Source organism: Solanum dulcamara, chromosome 12 (genome assembly GCF_947179165.1).
Source record: "Solanum dulcamara chromosome 12, daSolDulc1.2, whole genome shotgun sequence".
Lineage (NCBI taxonomy): Eukaryota > Viridiplantae > Streptophyta > Magnoliopsida > Solanales > Solanaceae > Solanum > Solanum dulcamara.
In genome coordinates, this window is record NC_077248.1 from 61,424,404 (window position 1) to 61,442,676 (window position 18,273).

General features: G+C 32.4%; 2 protein-coding genes and 1 non-coding gene across 4 annotated transcripts; 2 read left to right on the forward strand and 1 right to left on the reverse strand.

Moving 5' to 3' along the window:
- Positions 1–475: 475 nt before the first annotated feature.
- LOC129876536 (dof zinc finger protein DOF2.5-like) lies at positions 476–2,625 on the forward strand. Of its 2 annotated transcripts, none has more exons than XM_055951992.1 (3): positions 476–800; positions 1,201–1,412; positions 1,762–2,625. In XM_055951992.1, the coding sequence occupies exons 1-3, from the start codon at positions 774–776 to the stop codon at positions 2,372–2,374; spliced, it is 852 nt and encodes a 283-aa protein (XP_055807967.1). In that variant the 5' UTR covers positions 476–773; the 3' UTR covers positions 2,375–2,625. The 2 variants fall into 2 exon arrangements, with proteins under 2 accessions (XP_055807967.1, XP_055807968.1); XM_055951993.1 differs by lacking the exon at positions 476–800 and adding an exon at positions 922–1,088.
- A 12,462-nt stretch (positions 2,626–15,087) lies between these two features.
- LOC129875817 (uncharacterized) lies at positions 15,088–16,638 on the reverse strand. The gene has a single exon (XM_055951047.1). It carries the CDS (start codon positions 16,636–16,638, stop codon positions 15,088–15,090), a length of 1,551 nt encoding a protein of 516 aa, XP_055807022.1.
- Positions 16,639–18,127: 1,489 nt separating this feature from the next.
- TRNAF-GAA (transfer RNA phenylalanine (anticodon GAA)) lies at positions 18,128–18,200 on the forward strand. Its single transcript has one exon. It is a non-coding gene; the product is annotated as a tRNA-Phe (tRNA).
- The last annotated feature ends 73 nt before the right edge of the window (positions 18,201–18,273 follow it).

Genomic DNA, 18,273 nt, shown 5'->3' on the forward strand with positions numbered 1-18,273 from the left:
TTCAGTGTGTCTTTTGTGTGTATCAGAGAGAGTCAACTAGCAACGAAAACAGAACCACTTCTTATCCAAATTTATCATAACGCTTCTTGTTGTCAATTGATTTGTTGAGCTTAAATTGTAATTTTGATATTCTTATGAATTCGTAATAGGTGTTGTTTTGAATTGTAAGGGCTTTTTTAACTGGCTAGAACCTTGAAAGAAGAGAACTATAATTATGAAGAATTATTGGGGGGGGGGGGGGGGGCTATAATAGTTACTTCCTAGGTTATTAAGTTGTAATTTAAAAGTATAATTCAAATTTAGTGGTAATTGAGAAAAGAATCTTACAAAGTAGGCTGGAATTTTTTGCTCCTGTAAGAGGAGTTTTTTCCACATAATTGAAAACAATTTTGACAATACACTTATATATATTATATTATATTATATAAATAAGAGAAAAGAGAAGCAAAAAATGAAATAACAAAAGAAGATTGAGAATCAGAAGACCCCCATCATAGGGTCAAAAAGTAGAAACCCACCATAGGGCATCCATTCATAATTCCACTCACCAGGCTTAAAATAAGATTGAGGAAATTTCACACCCAAAATAACAATAAAGTATACTGATTTCACAAGGTGTAGTCAAAAAGTAAACCAACCCCATAAAAGCCAACTCACAAACAACTCAAAAACATTCTTTCTTCCTTTAAACTAAGGACAACTCCAGACAAAGCAGGTGATCTTTTTTGTTCTTGAGAGGACATCATCTTATATCTTTTCTTCTCTTACCTTTTATGGATACTACTACTCAATGGACACAGGTTGGTACAAAATTAAGCTCATTAAATTACTTGCTTTTTCGAAAGAAAATAAAAGATTGAACTTCTTGTGGATATATGAATTCTTGCTCAACATCTCTTTTTTCTTGTTAGATAATTTTATCTTTTTGAAATGATGTTCCAAAGTGAAGCATATGAATTTCATCAATTTGAATTTTTATTTTTCAATCTAAGTTCATAATCCTGTACACATGAAAATAGTGCACTTTTTCTTAGTCCCCCATTTATTACACATGATAGGAGATAAAGCTTAGGAAAAAGTTGTTCTTGGTAATTATTATTTGTCCACTTTTCAGTTTCCTTTAATTTAATTTCAAAATAGGTGAAATTAAAGTATTTATCCATCTTTTGGTTTCACTTTTTGTGATTGTGTAATTTTCAGGATATAGGACTTGTAACATCCAATATGGCTGCACAAATAGCTCCACCTAATGTTACATGTTCAAGAACATCTTCTACAATGGAGAAAAAGGTCAGGCCACAAAAAGATCAAGCCATAAATTGTCCAAGGTGCAATTCAACAAATACCAAATTTTGTTACTACAACAACTATAGTCTTACTCAACCAAGATACTTCTGCAAGACTTGTAGAAGGTATGACTGAAGTGTGTGATCGTTTCACCTAAAAATTTAAATTACTAGAGATTTTTTTCTAATTATTGAATTATAATAGTGGGAGCGCTTGTTTGTACCTTGTGGCAATGGGGCTCAATTGAATTCCTTTGCCAGAAAATTTTACTAGGTAAATAACATAAGAATATATTTTTATTTACATATATACTGTTGAATTTCCTTGATAAAGAGAAAGATTTTAGTTTAGCTGTAAAGGTGGTTCAAAAATTACTTTTAAGTGTGATATTATAGCTTTTTTTTTCCTTTTTTTCCAAATTGATCTACTTATATGAATTTCTGAATTCGTTACTGCATTGTATCTCATCAATAGGTATTGGACAGAAGGTGGTACACTAAGAAATGTTCCAGTTGGAGGTGGTTCAAGGAAGAACAGAAGATGTTCATCTTTATCATCATCATCATCAATATCATCTTCCCAAAAGCTTCCTGATCTAAACCCTAATCCAAGTCTTGGTGCTCTTCAAAACCCTAATTATAATCTTAATCTTGGAAGTAACCAAGATCTTAATCTAGGGTTCCCATCAATTATACATGATCATAATAATTACTTTCGGGGCGTGCCTCAATTTCTTGAATTTCCTAAAATGGATAAGGAAAATAGTGGAATCGATCAATTCTCAACTTCAACTTCAAATACTACTACTCCAGTTTCAGCTCTGGATCTTCTTAGAACCGGAATTGCCTCAAGAAGGTTAAGTGCATTTATCACATCATCACCACCACCACCAGATTTAAACGCGCTGTACACATCAAGTGGAGTTCAAGAAAATGATGCAAAAATGATGTTCCCATTTGGATGCTTGAATAAGCAATTTTCAGCTGAAAATCATAATAATAATAATAATGAGAGTAAGGGGCAGGAGAATTCATCAAGTGTTGGATATTGGAATGATGGAATGTTAGGTGGAGGAGGATCATGGTAAAGGAATTGAAAGAAAATATTGTGCAAAAATCTCACTTTGTAACTCTTGTTTTTTTTTTTTTGTTATATTATTTTTCTATCATTGGACATGCTTTGATCATTAATTTGTTTGGAACTAGATAGAAGATAGATCTAGTTTCCTCGTTCTTCACTTTACTCTTTGACAAGTGTTTGTAATGTTTGGATCATAACAACGTTTTTCTTGTTCGTTTTACTCTCAATTATGTAAATATCATTTTCTCTTTCTGATCATTTAAATTTTTAGATGAGATAGTCATCATACAACTTCATTAATATGGTATTCAAGAAAGGAAAACTCTTGAGTTGAAATCTCATTACGTAAATAAAATATGCTCTTTCTAATAGATTACATTAAATTTAGACGAGATAGTCACACTACGTCAACAATATTCCTCCTATATATGGTTATAATTTGCTTTTTGTTTTATTGTTGCTTGCGTTATTCAGAGAATTTGTTATATGTTACTATACTTGCTAGTTCTAGGCCATTGCCTCGCCTTTGTTTCATTTTTCCTTTTCTTGATAATTGGCAAAACAATAACAATATATTTAGTGTAATATCATAAATATGATATGGAAGGATAGTATTGTACGCAGATTTTATCTTTACCTTAAGAGATAGAAAAGTTATTTTTCATAGGATCTCATCTCTCGACCAAACATTTCAAAATAGATCGAAAAAAAAATTTAAAATAAAAAAGTCATCACAAAGTGAAAATACTCCATAAATTATGATAAAGCATTCTGAAAAAGCGACTAGTAATTGTAAATTTTGATTAAGTAAAAGATAATTTTCAAATTTCGTTCAAAACATTTGGGGAATAAAAAGGGGACTAGATTCGAGAAATGAAAATAATTTTAAGATGATAATTTAATTTTTTTGACATAATAAATTAAGCGCGAAGGAAAAGAAAACAGATCAAAGCCACTCCTTTTTATATGGTTGCCATTATTGCTTTGATCTGTCACTTTTTTTCCATCTCGTGCTTGTAATCAGATTGTGAGGTGGACTACACCAGTCATTCTTCTATTAATCCCTTAATTTTATAATTTAATGGTATATTTTTCCTTAAAAAAATTGTGTATATATATCATATTATTTAAAGATTAAGTAGGACTAAAATAAAGTATTTGAAGTGTAAGTAAGTGGCGTCACACATAAAGCGATTGTGGAAGTAAAGATCGATACACAAATTATACCTAAAAGAAAAAGTTTTAAATATCTCGGGTCTATAATATAAGAAAATCTAGAGCACTTTTAAGCATGTATTCATTCCCAAAATTCAACTAAGATAAACAACTTATTCTTCCTGATCCAATTCAACACCAAAAAATGACTTGTCCCTATTCGATATGTAAATGGTATAGTCACTACCTGTATAGATCAAATACAACATAATACATCACTATTTTATACCATGAAATATCTAAAGTTACAAATACTATACAACTAACTTAACTAAAATAATTTGTCTGTGCAGGTTCAAAAGACACTCAATTACTTTGAATTCAACTATTGTATCAATGTAATGATATTAATATTTTTAGTTAAGCAAATGTTGCATTTATCTCGATGTCAGTTATTATTACGCGTAATTTCTTCTTATTTTATTTATTTTTTATTAATAGACGTAAATTCACGTGTAACACAAGTATACTAAATTAACTATTAATAATTGTCATTTGATGATTATATTAATATTTAAGATTTTGAAATTAATTAAAGTTATAGCTATTTAGTCTTTACTTATTTGTAATAAGTAAGAACTCCTAATATTTTCTTATTTGAACTATATTAAAAGTAGAACTTCTAATATTTCCTTATTTGAATTATATTAAAAGTCCTAATATTTAAGACTTTAAAATTAATATTTTATCTTATTTAAATCTTATTTATGTTATGGTAAACAAAGTAAAAATGTAGTTATTATTAAATAAAAATGAACCTACCAGCTTCAACTAATAATACCTAATATTTTTCTTTTACTTTTCTTTCAGTTCCTTTATCGGTGTTTCTATATTATTCTGGTAGAGCCAAAAATTCTAATTTATAAATTTTAAATTATAATATTTTTTAAAACTCTAAATAAATTATTATATATATTAAATAATTTATTTAATATAATATTTAAATTAAAATTACTGAATTTTTTTGAACTCATAACTTGAATCATGGCTCCAACCTTGAATTCCAAAAACATGTTTGATAATATATATTCTTCTCCAAGAAGTTCTGTGCAAAAAGGTCTTTGATGGGTGTTTATTTTTTTTTAAAATAAAATAAAATATTGGAAGGTATTTAATCATTCATTAAATATACAAAAAAAAATACATTGGATACTTTGAAAAATGTGAAGAATTTAAGAATAGAATGGCGTCGCCCAAACTCGAACAAGAGACCTTCAGTGTATTAGACTGACACCACAACACCTTTTTATTTGTAGAATTGTAATTTAATATTTGTTGTTTTTGTTCTTGTAATTCAAATTCATGAGTTTTCGTTCGAAAATCCAAAAAAAAAAAAATCATTGGTGGATGAGTCATATTTGTCACCTTTTCCATTTAATTTTATTGCAAATAATCAATATCTGAAAACTTCTAAAGCGACTAGTACTAGGCGTCATAGTAATGAAATGGGCACCGATCATAAGAGGAATAGTTGTCCTGTAGACCTCACTATTTTTTAAGTATTGATTATAAGAAAATAAATAGTAAAGTTCATGTACTCAATTTTTTATGTAATTTTAATATTGAGGAAGTTCACATGAAAAGCTAATTAAAAAATTTAATTCGTTCATTTACGGGCGAACTCCTTAAATTATGTGTTTTCTTTTGGGAAAAATTACTTAATTGAGTGTTTTTTAAAAATTAATTACTGATTTTAGCGATATTTTTTATTTATTATAATTTATAGCAATACATAGCAATATTATGATAAATCTACACTTGTATTAAAAGTGAATTATGCATTCAATATAAATGTATTATAAGTGTTTTAAAATATATATTATGTTTGTGTAGTAAGAAATTGACATAATGTATTATAAATCTATTAAAGTATGTGATAAATGTATTATCTATCTATAAAACTTGTATTATATATGTTTTATAAATAGTTATTTGCAATATGTATTAAAACTGTATTATAAATGTATTATAAGTGTTCAGTGAATTTTTTTTTATTGCTATAGATGATAAATATTTTTTTAATATTGTATATTTATGTAAGTTTCCCTTTATTTTGTAGCAGAAGTAGTCGAAGTTAATGGTGGTAAGGAAAGTTGGCCCATTTTTGAGCAAATTACTATTCGTATGAATCTGTATTTTTTAGGAAGGGTCCATTTTGATATGTAGTGCTAAAAATATGTCCATTTTAAGATCGTACTCAACTACTAGATCAGTCCCCTCCTAATTCCTATAATAACTCTTAATTTTATACTTTTAATTTAATGTTTTTCTTCAATAACAAATAAAAATTAGGCGAGTTGGTAATGACTTGAATTTGAGTATCGTGGTATTTTCTATGAATGAGATCTTTTTAATTAGAAAACCAAATAAGTCCATGCGTACCTGCTTTAATTATCTATAAAGGGTACAGTTTAGATGGCTTTTATAAGATTAAATTTGAAGGTTGGGTTACTTTACTAATACTCCATCCATTGCAATGTACTTATACTTTTTTGGGAAAAAAACTAATGCTTAGGTTGATCAACTATTGAATTTGAATTTGGATAAAGAAGATGAAGGCAAGATTGAGATTGTTCAGGCGGATGAAGAGAACTAGAGAAGATGCACATACGCCTTAGTGAAAAGGTGTGAGAAGTTTGTCCATAATGGGTATAAGAAAAAATAAAGGTAACACTACAAAAAACACGGCTATTAGCCACGCGTAAAACCGTGGCTACATGTTAACCAAACCGTGGCTACCATAACTTTGCCACGGTAACTTAGCCACGGTTGTCAGCATGCCTATAACGGGCGTCGCCAGTAAATTAGCCGCAGTTTTATCGTCCGTGGTAACATTTATTTAGCCACGGTCTTGTGTGTGTATTAGCCACGGTTCAGTCGTAGGTAAAGTTAATTGCCAGAAAATAAATTTCATTTTTAAAAATTAATTAGCGACGATTTAAAATTTTAAGTAGCCACGGTTAACCTAATAAAATGCAGGACATTAATCGTAGCCACGGTTGAACCGTGGCAAAATGTGTAGTTTTTTTTTAACAAACTAGCAGTTAATTCCCTACAATAACCTGATAATACACTAACAAATCCACAAATCCTTACTTTAATTGTCTACTCATCATATATATATTACTAACAAAATGTAAGTTTCATTAATAGCACAAGTACTGCTAGTGTAATCAAAATGCAAAAAGGTTTAAGCAACACCATATATATATATATAAACTATGAAGAATCTAAGTTCAAAGTAGGCAATTCACTACCAAATTTAGCTTGTAAAAATCTATGAAGAGTTGCCAAGTGATTCTCATTTTGCGCAAGCCGTTTCTTGGTCTCCTCAAGCTTTTCCTTGGTCTCTTCATATCCGATCAGCTTCTCTTCCAAGGTTTCTACATGTTTCTCTAGGTCTTCAACACGTTGATGAGATATGTTACTGGAACTACCGATGTTAGCATGACTAATTGAATGTCTAGGCATCCCAAAAGCTGTTGAAGGACAAACATTACCACCTATACCACGCACACGACCAGAATGTTCAACTCCAAACACTTTTCCAATGGCGTCATTAGGATGAGCCAATATCTTCAACGGAACACCTAAAGTAGCAGCACGTTCTTGATCTTCAGGTAGATGCTCCGATATTTTATCCTACAAAAAAAATAAAAGACATGATACTAAGTAGTTGCAATATTTGATCCATCCAACACCCTGCAACAACATGAAAGAGTCAGCAGTTGATCATGAAGCTGCAAACATTCATCTGAACTGCAGCAACATACAGAGCTGCAAACATTCATCTGAACCGCAGCAACATACAGAGCTGCAACATGTTGTATTCAATGCAAGCTGCAACATGTTGTATTCAATGCAAGCTACAACATTCTTGGAGTTCAAATCAACTAGAGTGCAGATACATAGAGTTCAAATTAAATAGAGTGCAGATACATAGAACTTTAGCTCAACCAAGTCAGAATTCAACACTTCCTGAACTTATAGAGAAACAAGAATTGCTATAGGCACTTCAATACAAAATTTAAGTGCAGTGTTACAACCAAGACATAAGAAAAAAGGAATAGGATGATCTCTATAGCTAGTAACACAAATCATAAATCATTAATATGGCAAAGACCGGAGAAACAGTTAATTCAAAAACATGCTGAATTGCCTATCGCTTTCCACTAAAACTAATCATTCTTTCATGATTCAGTTATAGCTACATGAATCAAATGAGCCAAACAAAATCTTTAACCAGGTCATCATCTTTTTTCCCTATACATTCAGCTATGTTTATGTCTCAGCTTAACAGATAAATAATTATGATTAACTCAATTGGCTAGCAGATCTAACATACTGCAGCACCAACACTGACCATAAAAACCATTAGATATTCTAAAAAGGCAGATGCAATGTCACAATGCGACTGTTAAAAGAAATTTCCAGGTGGTCATTGGCAAATACCCACGTAGTTCAGTTATTTCCACAAAGATCAACAAACCATGTGTAGGATAAAGTTACATAACTTAAGAAGATAAATAAAGTATATTTAAAACAGAATAAAAAGATGTCATTTCTAGACCAAGACTGTCACAAAAAGTAGATAAGTATTTAAATCTTACCGCTAAAATCTTTCCCTCTTCATTAACATAATTGCCATTCTTTTTCAGTAAAGTTGACAAAACAACTTCACTTCGGCACACGGGCCTTCCCAATTTTTGCTCCTATCATTAATCAAGTATAGATAAAAATAATTAACAAGCAACACATTTTATTTTGTATAATAAAGTTTCTCTCAAATAAGAATGGAATTAACATGCAAGCAAAACAAAGAACTACAAGAGTTCTGCTTGTCCCTCTGTTTGTCCCTCTTTAAAGAACTAATAAGTCGATATTTATACAAAATCTTCTAGGAAGAGTTGTCTCAATAAAGAACACCCTACAAGAGAAAACAACACTCTTCTTCTTTTACATTACTGCAATAGGATGACAAACATAGCAAGATACATATAAAAAAAAGAAAGCTTAAAGATAAACAAAATGAAGGGTAAAGTTGTAAAGTTATAATTCAAATGCATCTCATATTTTCATTTTCATGGCATTAGCATACTTATGGAGTTTTTCATATACTCCTTATCTACATAAGTTAACAAAATTTAAGAATTACAGCTCCATATCAGACTTTGTGAATTTTTTTATCAAAAATAAATTTTTATTTAGAAAATGTTAAAAATTGTTGTTCCACTCTGAGGCTGCAGCCAATTTGGTCTATTCGAAAAGTACTTGTGTTTCAAAGAGATAATATAACATATAATCTTGACACTTCAAAAATTAGGAAGTTCTTGATTTATTTTAAGGCGATATATTGCTGACATGGCTAGTAGATGACGGATTGAGTGAAGATGAACAATTGAAAGCACCAAAAGGAACATTATTTTGTATAATAGAGTTGCTCTCAAATAAACTTCAAGGTAAAGAAACTTACCATTTGACGACCTCTCCTTGCATTGCTTTTACTACCACCGGTATGTGAAACTTTAAGTTTTTTTCTGTTTCTCGCATTTTGTGCACTTTGTGTCTGCGATAATCAAACATTCGTCCAAATATATAAACTCAAAGTAGCAATGTCTATACATTAAAGTAGCGACATAAAAATTTGTCAAGCATTACAGTTCTTTAAAAGTCTTTAAGGCAATAAATTTTGGCCAAAAATGTAGAAGTAGTGATTGCTACAAAGCTACAATCTTTGGTCCAACAATTGGAACTCTTTCAGTGCAAACATATCTTCAGAGAAGCAAACCATCCTGCAGATACCTTATCAAAATGCAGCCACAGGTTCAATGATACACAACACTTCTACAACCTCCAGCAGCTACCACAGGAAACAAAGGGCTACATCAAGATGGACAAGCTAGGAATGGCAAGTTTCAGAAGGAAAACTCTAAAAAGATCAAATTATCTTCTTGACTGAACTATTTCTCAAATGTGTAATAGACTATCTATTTGTAATTTGTTTTACTCTTTATTCCACCTAGTTATCACCTATTGTAAGGGGAGAGTCTCCCTTGTTTATTACTTCAGTAGAAATAATAACACAATGCTAGAAGTAAAAGATAGAGTAGGAGTGCCCTCTTGTGTGGAAGCCTTGTGCAGGTATTCTACACATCTGCACCCTCCAAGAACAAGAAATTCCACCTATCACAACACTCAAGAGCATACAGCAACAACAACCCAGACCAGCAACACAACATCACACACATGGATCCACACTCAACATCCATCAAAAAGGAAGCTTAAGTTCCAATTCTGTTTACTGTTGGGTGTCTCATTGTTCAGGTATCATGCAACTTTGAGCCATGTGGTGGTGTTGCAGCAGCTAAGCCTGGAATTCATGCAACACCTACCATCTACATACATACAACAACTCCACAGCAGCACATGGAGCAACTACAGTACATCAACAGCAGGTGGAGGCTCATTCAACTCTAGGAGTTCCCTTCTTGTTGGTTTTAATTTTGCAGGAACAATGTTTAAGGACCAACAACCCACCATAGACCTGCATCAAATCAACAACATCAATTGCAAAAGCTCCATTACATCAGCAGAAGTGAATGCCACTAATCATCAGCAGCAGCAACCTAACAGCAACAGCAGAAGCCAGAGGTAACCACCAACACTCAACAAATACATCATGCAACACCAAAAGAACTCCAAATTGGGCAAGATTACAGCAAATACACCTCCTGTAGAGCCCAAGAAGTTTCAACTCAAATTGATAAGTAGAGACGTTAGTCGAGCGATCTTAAAAACGTTGGCCGACTTAAGTCTCATGATGGAGCAAGTCTCAATTTGGAACTTCCAACTTGTGGAAAAGTCCTCCAAAAGTTGCAGGACAACAGAAAATATAGTAATTGCAAAGCCCAAGAAGTTTCAACTCCAACGAACAATCAAAGACGTTAGTCGAGCGACCTTGAAAAAGTTAGCCGATTTAAGGTTTGTGCATGTTTGTTTTTGGTCTTGCTGGCCTGGTTCTATGCATTTGCAGATAGCTGGAGGTACACTAAAGCATGTAACACTTGGAGACATGTTCACAAGCCAAAACACACAACAACTCCAACAACATGCAGCATACAAGGAAAAACTACATGCCCACAATGGACATTCAGAACTACAGCACAGTTTTTGCTGTGCAGAAGTCTTAGAGGTACTTTTCCTCTGGTTCTTTTACTTGTGCAGGTACAATACACAATTGAAATCTCCAAGAACAAGGTCTCCAGCATACAACAACTCACTAGAACATAAAGCAACATCAACACATACCTGCAACAGATGGGCTACAGCAGCAGCAACAACAGTACTATATTTTTGTTCCCTGTTGTGTGTCTCTTTGTGCAGGTACAACTGCTTCAAGACCAGTAAGAACATGAGGAGCTACAGTCTCAACAATTGGTCCATCCACAACAACTATACCTTAACCACAGCAACTTGGGGATTTCCATTTCTGTTTGTGCCTATTGGTTTTTTGTTTGGTTGGCTTGGTTTTATGCATTTGCAGGTAGCTGGAGATACATTAAATCAAGTAACATTTGTGGATACAAGACACAATACACAACACCTCCAACAACATGCAGCACCCAAGGAGATTGCAGACTTGCAGGAATCAGCAGAATTACAACTCTTAATGGGGCTCTCTATTGCAGGATACCTCCTATAATGCATGCAAGTAATAAAGAAACCAACTAGAGTTCCATTACAAACTTTCTTCTGCTGGCTACTACAATCACAGCAACACTGGAGTACAACAACCTGGAAGCCCTCAAGATCATGCACACTGCTACTGCAAGATGCTACTTACTTGCTGAGATGCAATCTAGGGACACAAAATGCAGCCAATACATTCCTAAGACCTTTACTTAGGCGAACACAATCTAAATAATGTTGTATTATAGAAAGGAATGTAGTAAACCAAAATAATGCAGTAAAATAATACCAAATCTATAGCAAAATTGAAGAGAAAGAGAGAATAAAATTATGAAGATCAATTACCTTCATCTTGTCCTCTTTATAGTGATGAACAAAAGCAGTCCAATCATTAGAATCCACGCTTGCAGGATGATTAGCAAGTATGTCTTCCTTACTTTTGTTAGGATAGAAGCGCTCACATCTTAACTTATATTTATAGGCCCTCCATCTTTCGCATAGAGAATGCATCACCCATTTAATTCCAACCGCATAATCAAACTCAAAATTCTCCTTCAAACATTTTTATATTTATAATTCAATATCTAATGAAAAAAGATACATTAATTAAAGTAACTTGAAAGAATATATTACCTCAATAATCTGCCACTGAAGGCGTGTTTTTGCTTCTGGCATTCTATCCCATCTCTCAACTGATATGGGGCAAAATATCGACTTTTGAGAAAGTTTGCCAAGAAATCTTACGAGCAAATTTGAACCATTATCACTTCCTTGTCCATCTCCATTGAGTTCCACCATTATTTTTTTATTTTTTCCAAGTTCCAAACTCGATCTGGTTGTATCTTTTGAGTAGTAACTTCTCCGGTCAAAGTATCTATTATTGTAACAAGCAAACAACATTAATCAGTTGATTTGTTAATAATAAAACTTGAAAAGTTTGAAGAAGAAAAATATGGTCTCTTATAGATCTGCTAATTTGACAATAAATGTTACGTTTATTGCCAATAAATAAATAATACCAAAATAAGATAGAGATTAAAAAATAATAATCAACTCTAATATGAAATTACTTCTAACCTTTAACCTTGACAACTAAGGGCTCCTCTTTCTCTTTGATGTTGGCTTCATTAGAGCTTGAAGAATAATTTAAGTTGTTATCACTAAGTGCAGGAGTTATTATGTTCTCATTTTCAAGTTGATTTTCTTGTTGATCCTCATTAAATTGTTGTTGCAGATCTTCAAAAATTATGCTAATGTTGTCAGCTTGTTGTCCTCGTGCTTTTACCGACTTCTTACGTTTTTGCTTCATATGGAACTTATCCTATAGAGATTACTTTAAAGAAACAAGCTTAAAGTAAAAATCAGCACCTATTATGCACACATACCAGAAAAAAGCTTTTTCATGATCACAAGACTGTAAAATTTCTTAAAATGTAAGTTTTTATTCCAAGTCACTAGCAAGCAAGACAGGAAATCATCCATGCAATAGATTATGCAAAATATCTATCATATGAGTAGATAAATATACTAAAGATACAAAACACACACAATTAATTAAAACAAGGCAAGCAGACTAGAATCTTAGTGCAATTCTTCAATTTCATAACAAGGGAATTGAACTAATCTCGCATTCCTTCACCATTTCATTCACTCCCATCATCATCATCTCCATCACTATCACCATCATCATCATCATCATCTCTATTATTGTCACTTTCATAATCATCATTACTGGAATCGTCTTGTTCTTGTTCATCACGAATATCTCGGACTAATGATAAGTCTTCAATATTTTCCAAATGTTGCTCACGAAAAGGTATGTCCTCCATTGATGGCTCCTCTAAATCTACAAAATCCACATCTCCCATATCATATATGTCTCTCGGCTTCATATGACAAACACAACACCAATCTTCTTCAATTGGATCATCAACATAGTACACCATTCTAGCATCAGTTGCAAGTATAAATGGTTCATCTGTTTCTTTTGCACCTGTGTGTATCAAACGGGAAAAGTTTACACTTGTAATTCCAAATTCATCTATCTTGATTCCCTTAAGTGTAGTGTCTACCCAAAGACATTTGAATAACACAACCTTTAACTTGCCATAATAATTTAACTCTATGATGTCAATCAATTTACCATAGTACATGTCATCACTTGATTGTTCAATAGATTCTCTACCATTTGAAAATCTTTTAGTAACAGCAGACATAACAACACCACTATTTTGTGTTTTCAATCCTTGCTCCTTCCACATAGTACGAAACTTAAATCCATGAATGTTATACTCCTTGAATCTCCTCACAATATTATTTGGTCCATTTGCAAGCAATTCGATTTCTGGAGTAATCTCCACACCATTCTGACTTGCAACCTTTGTTATAAATATATATTAGGACAGATATATATAAATTATAAGATTGTGAGTTTAAAAGGGAATGAAATATTTGAGATCTTACATATTTCTTAAACCACTCGTGAAAATGTTTGTGCACATATTCTTCCACAAATTTTGAGGAGTTTCTTTTGCCATGATGAATCCTAGTGACTTCAATTCTAAATTTTCTGAATGTAATTATAAATCATATATCAAGATATATATATATATATATATATATATATATATATATATATATATATATTAGAATTAAAAAAAATGAATAATATGAAAGATAATATAACTTACTCTCGAAATACATCAACTAATTCACAATTAGTTAATACATATCGGTGAGCTTATATGATTTCCAAGGAAGATATGGATTGAGTCTTAATAGCCCCAATAGGCTTGCCCAATGCAGGAAACAAATTTGACAAGATAGCAGATTCACTACTAGCATTAATTTCACTTTCATCATCATTACGCCTTGGTCGATTAAACCTTGTTTCAATATCACCATCCTCAAAATATCTAGAACAATTAGTAAGGTTTTCCTCTGTAAGGCAACCTTCAGCTATACAACCTTCTGTAGCGGAATTGTTACGAACATAAGATTTAAAATGACCCATTCCCCTAACAAAATATTAAAACAAATCGTAAGATTAAAAAAAATTAAAAATACATAGACTTACTAAGCAAAGAATATACCTTTCTACAGGGTACATCCAATGACCTTGTACAGGACCAACAAGAATTGCTTCCTCTCCAATGTGAATGACCAGGTGAAACATAATAGTGAAGAAAGATGGAGGGAATATTGCTTCCATATTAGCATGATTTAACCAAATTCGTCGCTGGAGATCCTCTACATGCTTAACATCCAAAACCTTGCTTGATATTTCTCTAAAGTAGTTACATAACTCAATCAACACTGAAGTAACTTCTTTAGGAAGAGATCTTCTACAGGCAATTGGCAAAATATGCTCCATCAAAATGTGGGAATCGTGACTCTTTAAATTAGAGATCTTGCGTTTCTTAAGATCAACACATCTTGAAATGTTTGATGCGTAATTATCCGGAAACACCACATTGTTTAAAACTTTTAGAAAGATATCCTTCTTATCTTTTTTCATGTTAAAGCATGATGGAGGAAACTTAGAAGAATTAGGATATGGATGAAGTTTTTCTCTAATTCCCATCACTTGCAAGTCTTTACGAGCTTGCAAATTGTCTTTTGATTTTTTTTGTCACCAAGTATTGTAAACAATACATTGTCATAAACATTCTTCTCTATATGCATCATGTCAAGGCAATGACGAATAAGATGGTTCTTCCAATAAGGTAAATACCAGAAGATACTCTTCTTCTTCCATTGTTTTGGGCCAGCCTTACTTGTACTATCATCACGAGGCCTCTTTCGACTCTCCTCAATTTATCTTAACAAGGTTAATCCTGATGGTGGGATAGGTGCAGGTCTATGCTCCTCAAAACCATTAAAAGACTTCTTATTGTACCTATATTTGTGATCATGTGGCAAAAAACGACGATGTCCCATAAAGCAATTTTTTCTACCAAACTTTAGCCTTATAGAATCTGTATCATAATTACATGATGGACAAGCAAGTAATGTATGTGTATTCCACCCAGACAAGTTATCAAGACCTGGAAAATCACTTATGGTCCACATCAATGCAGCACGCAATTGGAACATTTCCTTAGTTGAGGAATCATAAGCATTTACACCATTCCATAATTGTTTTAACTCAGCAATTAGAGGTTGCAAGTAAACGTCAATGCTATTTCCAGGCATTTTAGGACCAGGAATTATCATCGACATGACAAGAAAAGTTTGCTTCATAAAACACCATGGAGGATAATTATAAATATATAACATCACAGGCCAAATGCTAACACTGGAACTTAGATTTCCAAATGGATTGAAACCATCCGTAGCTAAAGCAAGTCGCACATTACGAGTCTCTGAAGCAAAGTCTGGATAGAATGAATCAAAATGTTTCCACGTTTTTCCATCTCTAGGATGTCGTAATAACCCATCTGGATTAGCTTTTGTAGCATGCCACTTCAACAGTTCTGCAGTTTTAGAGCACATGTATAGCCTTTTCAGTCTAGGTATAAGTGGGAAGTACCACAACACTTTTGCTGGCTTTCGCTTCTTTCTATGTTGGTCATCAATTACAATATTTGCACCAACACCATTTTCATCTGATATATACCTGGAAGTATTACAGACCTTGCATTTATCTCTATTCTCATCCCCTGATGATCCCCAATATAGCATACAATGGTTCGGACATCCATCAATCTTATTGTAGCTCAAACCTAATTTCTTAATCATCTTTTTTGACTCATAAAATGATGATGGTAGTTTCGCTTGGGGAAAAGCATCTTTTAAAAGGTCAAGAATCATTGAAAATGATTTATCTGTTGCACCACATAAGACCTTAATATGATAAAAATGAACAATGAATGACAATTTACTATATTTTCTACAACCATCATAAAGTTCTTGATTCCCATCCTCCAACAACTTCTTAATTTCCTCTCTCTCTTCTTGACTCTTACCTTCATCACCTTTAGGATTGTCATTATTTAGTAGATTTGATGGACTAAAATCTTGAAATTCATTATTATCAAATACACCAAAAACATCATTCAACATATCATGCATAGGATAGTGTCTAGCCGGCTCATTATGTACTCGGGGTAATGATTCTACATTCGATTGAGCACGATTTTCGCCATGCATATGCCAACAAGTATACTTTTCTGGAAACCCCCTTTGAAGCAGATGACTAAACACTTCAGCTCTATTGCGCATAATAGAAAATCCACATAAAATACAAGGACATAAAATTTTTCCATTAATAGATGCATTTGAAAAGGCAAATTCTAAAAATTGAACAACACCATCCGAGAATTCTTTCGATCTAATTGGACTCTCAATCCAACTCTTGTCAATCATGTTGGACTAAAGCTGTTGAAGATATGAACAAATAAAAAATTAGGACTAAGTTTTTTATAAACTTAAGTGGAAAAATTTTCAGTGAATTTAATCGTATACTTACTTCTCCCCTCGCATAAAAAGCAACAACTGCACAAAAGTCTGCTAAAAGGGCTTAAAACAACGTGAAACCTATTTTCTGTTGATATATTTACAGGAAAACAGAGAAGGAAACTCTCAAACCCACAACAAAATTGTCTCCTTAGAAAATCATGTATACACCGATCACTCCTATCTATTTTTGCATCAAAGATGCAGTGTGGAAATGAACTAAAGCTAAACTAAGTTGATATGAAGTACAACAGAGAGAAGATGCTTTTTATCTGACTTTGAAAAGGGTAATTGGTTGTAGATTAGACAAATGCCAGTATTTGATCCACAATACTATTCAAAGGGTTGTCAAGATTTCGGCCTTTTAGTATACTAGGGCAGAATCAAAGAGGACTTTGTGAAATAAATAGAGAGCATAGAAAACAGAGGAACTTACTGAAGAACTTCACACTTTGCCGCCGATGAAGTTCGCCGGAGAAGAAGATCGCAACAAGTTTTCGCCGATGAAGTTCACTGCGCGCCGATGGGAAGAACTTCACACTTCAATTTTGGGCGTGAATTTGTGTTTATTTTGGGTGAAGTGAGGGAAAAGATTAAAAGTGTGGGAATAAGAGGAAAATAATAGAAAAAATGGAGGGAGTAAAATTTGTTTGCCGCTTTTTTTTGGCCACAAAATTTAGCCACAGTTATTAATGTGTAGAGAATTTTAACTTTTAATTTAATTTTGCCACGGTATTTAAAACCGTGGCTAATATACCGTGGCTAACATGCTTTTTTTTGGTAGTGTAAGGTGAATAATTATTTGATAGATGTGATTAGATAAGACTAGGATAGATCAAGGCTAATAGTTGTCGTCAAGTATTGCCTAGTTTCGTATCAATATTGTTTTATTACTCTTCTACTATTTTATTTTTTGATTTTATTGTCTCCTTGATTTCGATTATCATATAATTTGTTGTTTTTAATTACTACGATCTTTTCCATTGTTACAATATTTGGATTCTTGACTATTGTATTTATTTTGTATACTTGATTTTTGTATTGTTTTACTTGAGTTGAGAGTCTTGATTTTTGTATTGCTTTACTTGAGTTGAGAGTCTATCAGAAACAACATTTATATCTTCTCAAGACATGAGTAAGATTGCATACACATCACCCTCCCAAATCTCACTTGTAGGATTACACTGAATATGTCATTGTATTGAATTCGAATCAAATGAAATTAATTTACTTTTAAATGTAATTTAAATAATTAAGTACTAAACCAAAAGATTCTTTAATCTAAATAAAATAACAACATATATAAATTACTACATTGCAAAATCAGAGAGGTCATTTATGTTCTCTTAAAAAGAAACTACCAAAGGTTTATATAAAACTATTCTATTGAGTTGAACGAGCGGGGATAGCTCAGTTGGGAGAGCGTCAGACTGAAGATCTGAAGGTCACGTGTTCGATCCACGTTCACCGCATTTTCTTTTTTAATATCCTTCTTTTTCTATATTTACGTTATGATTGTTCCATTACAATTTGTTTTCTCTTTTT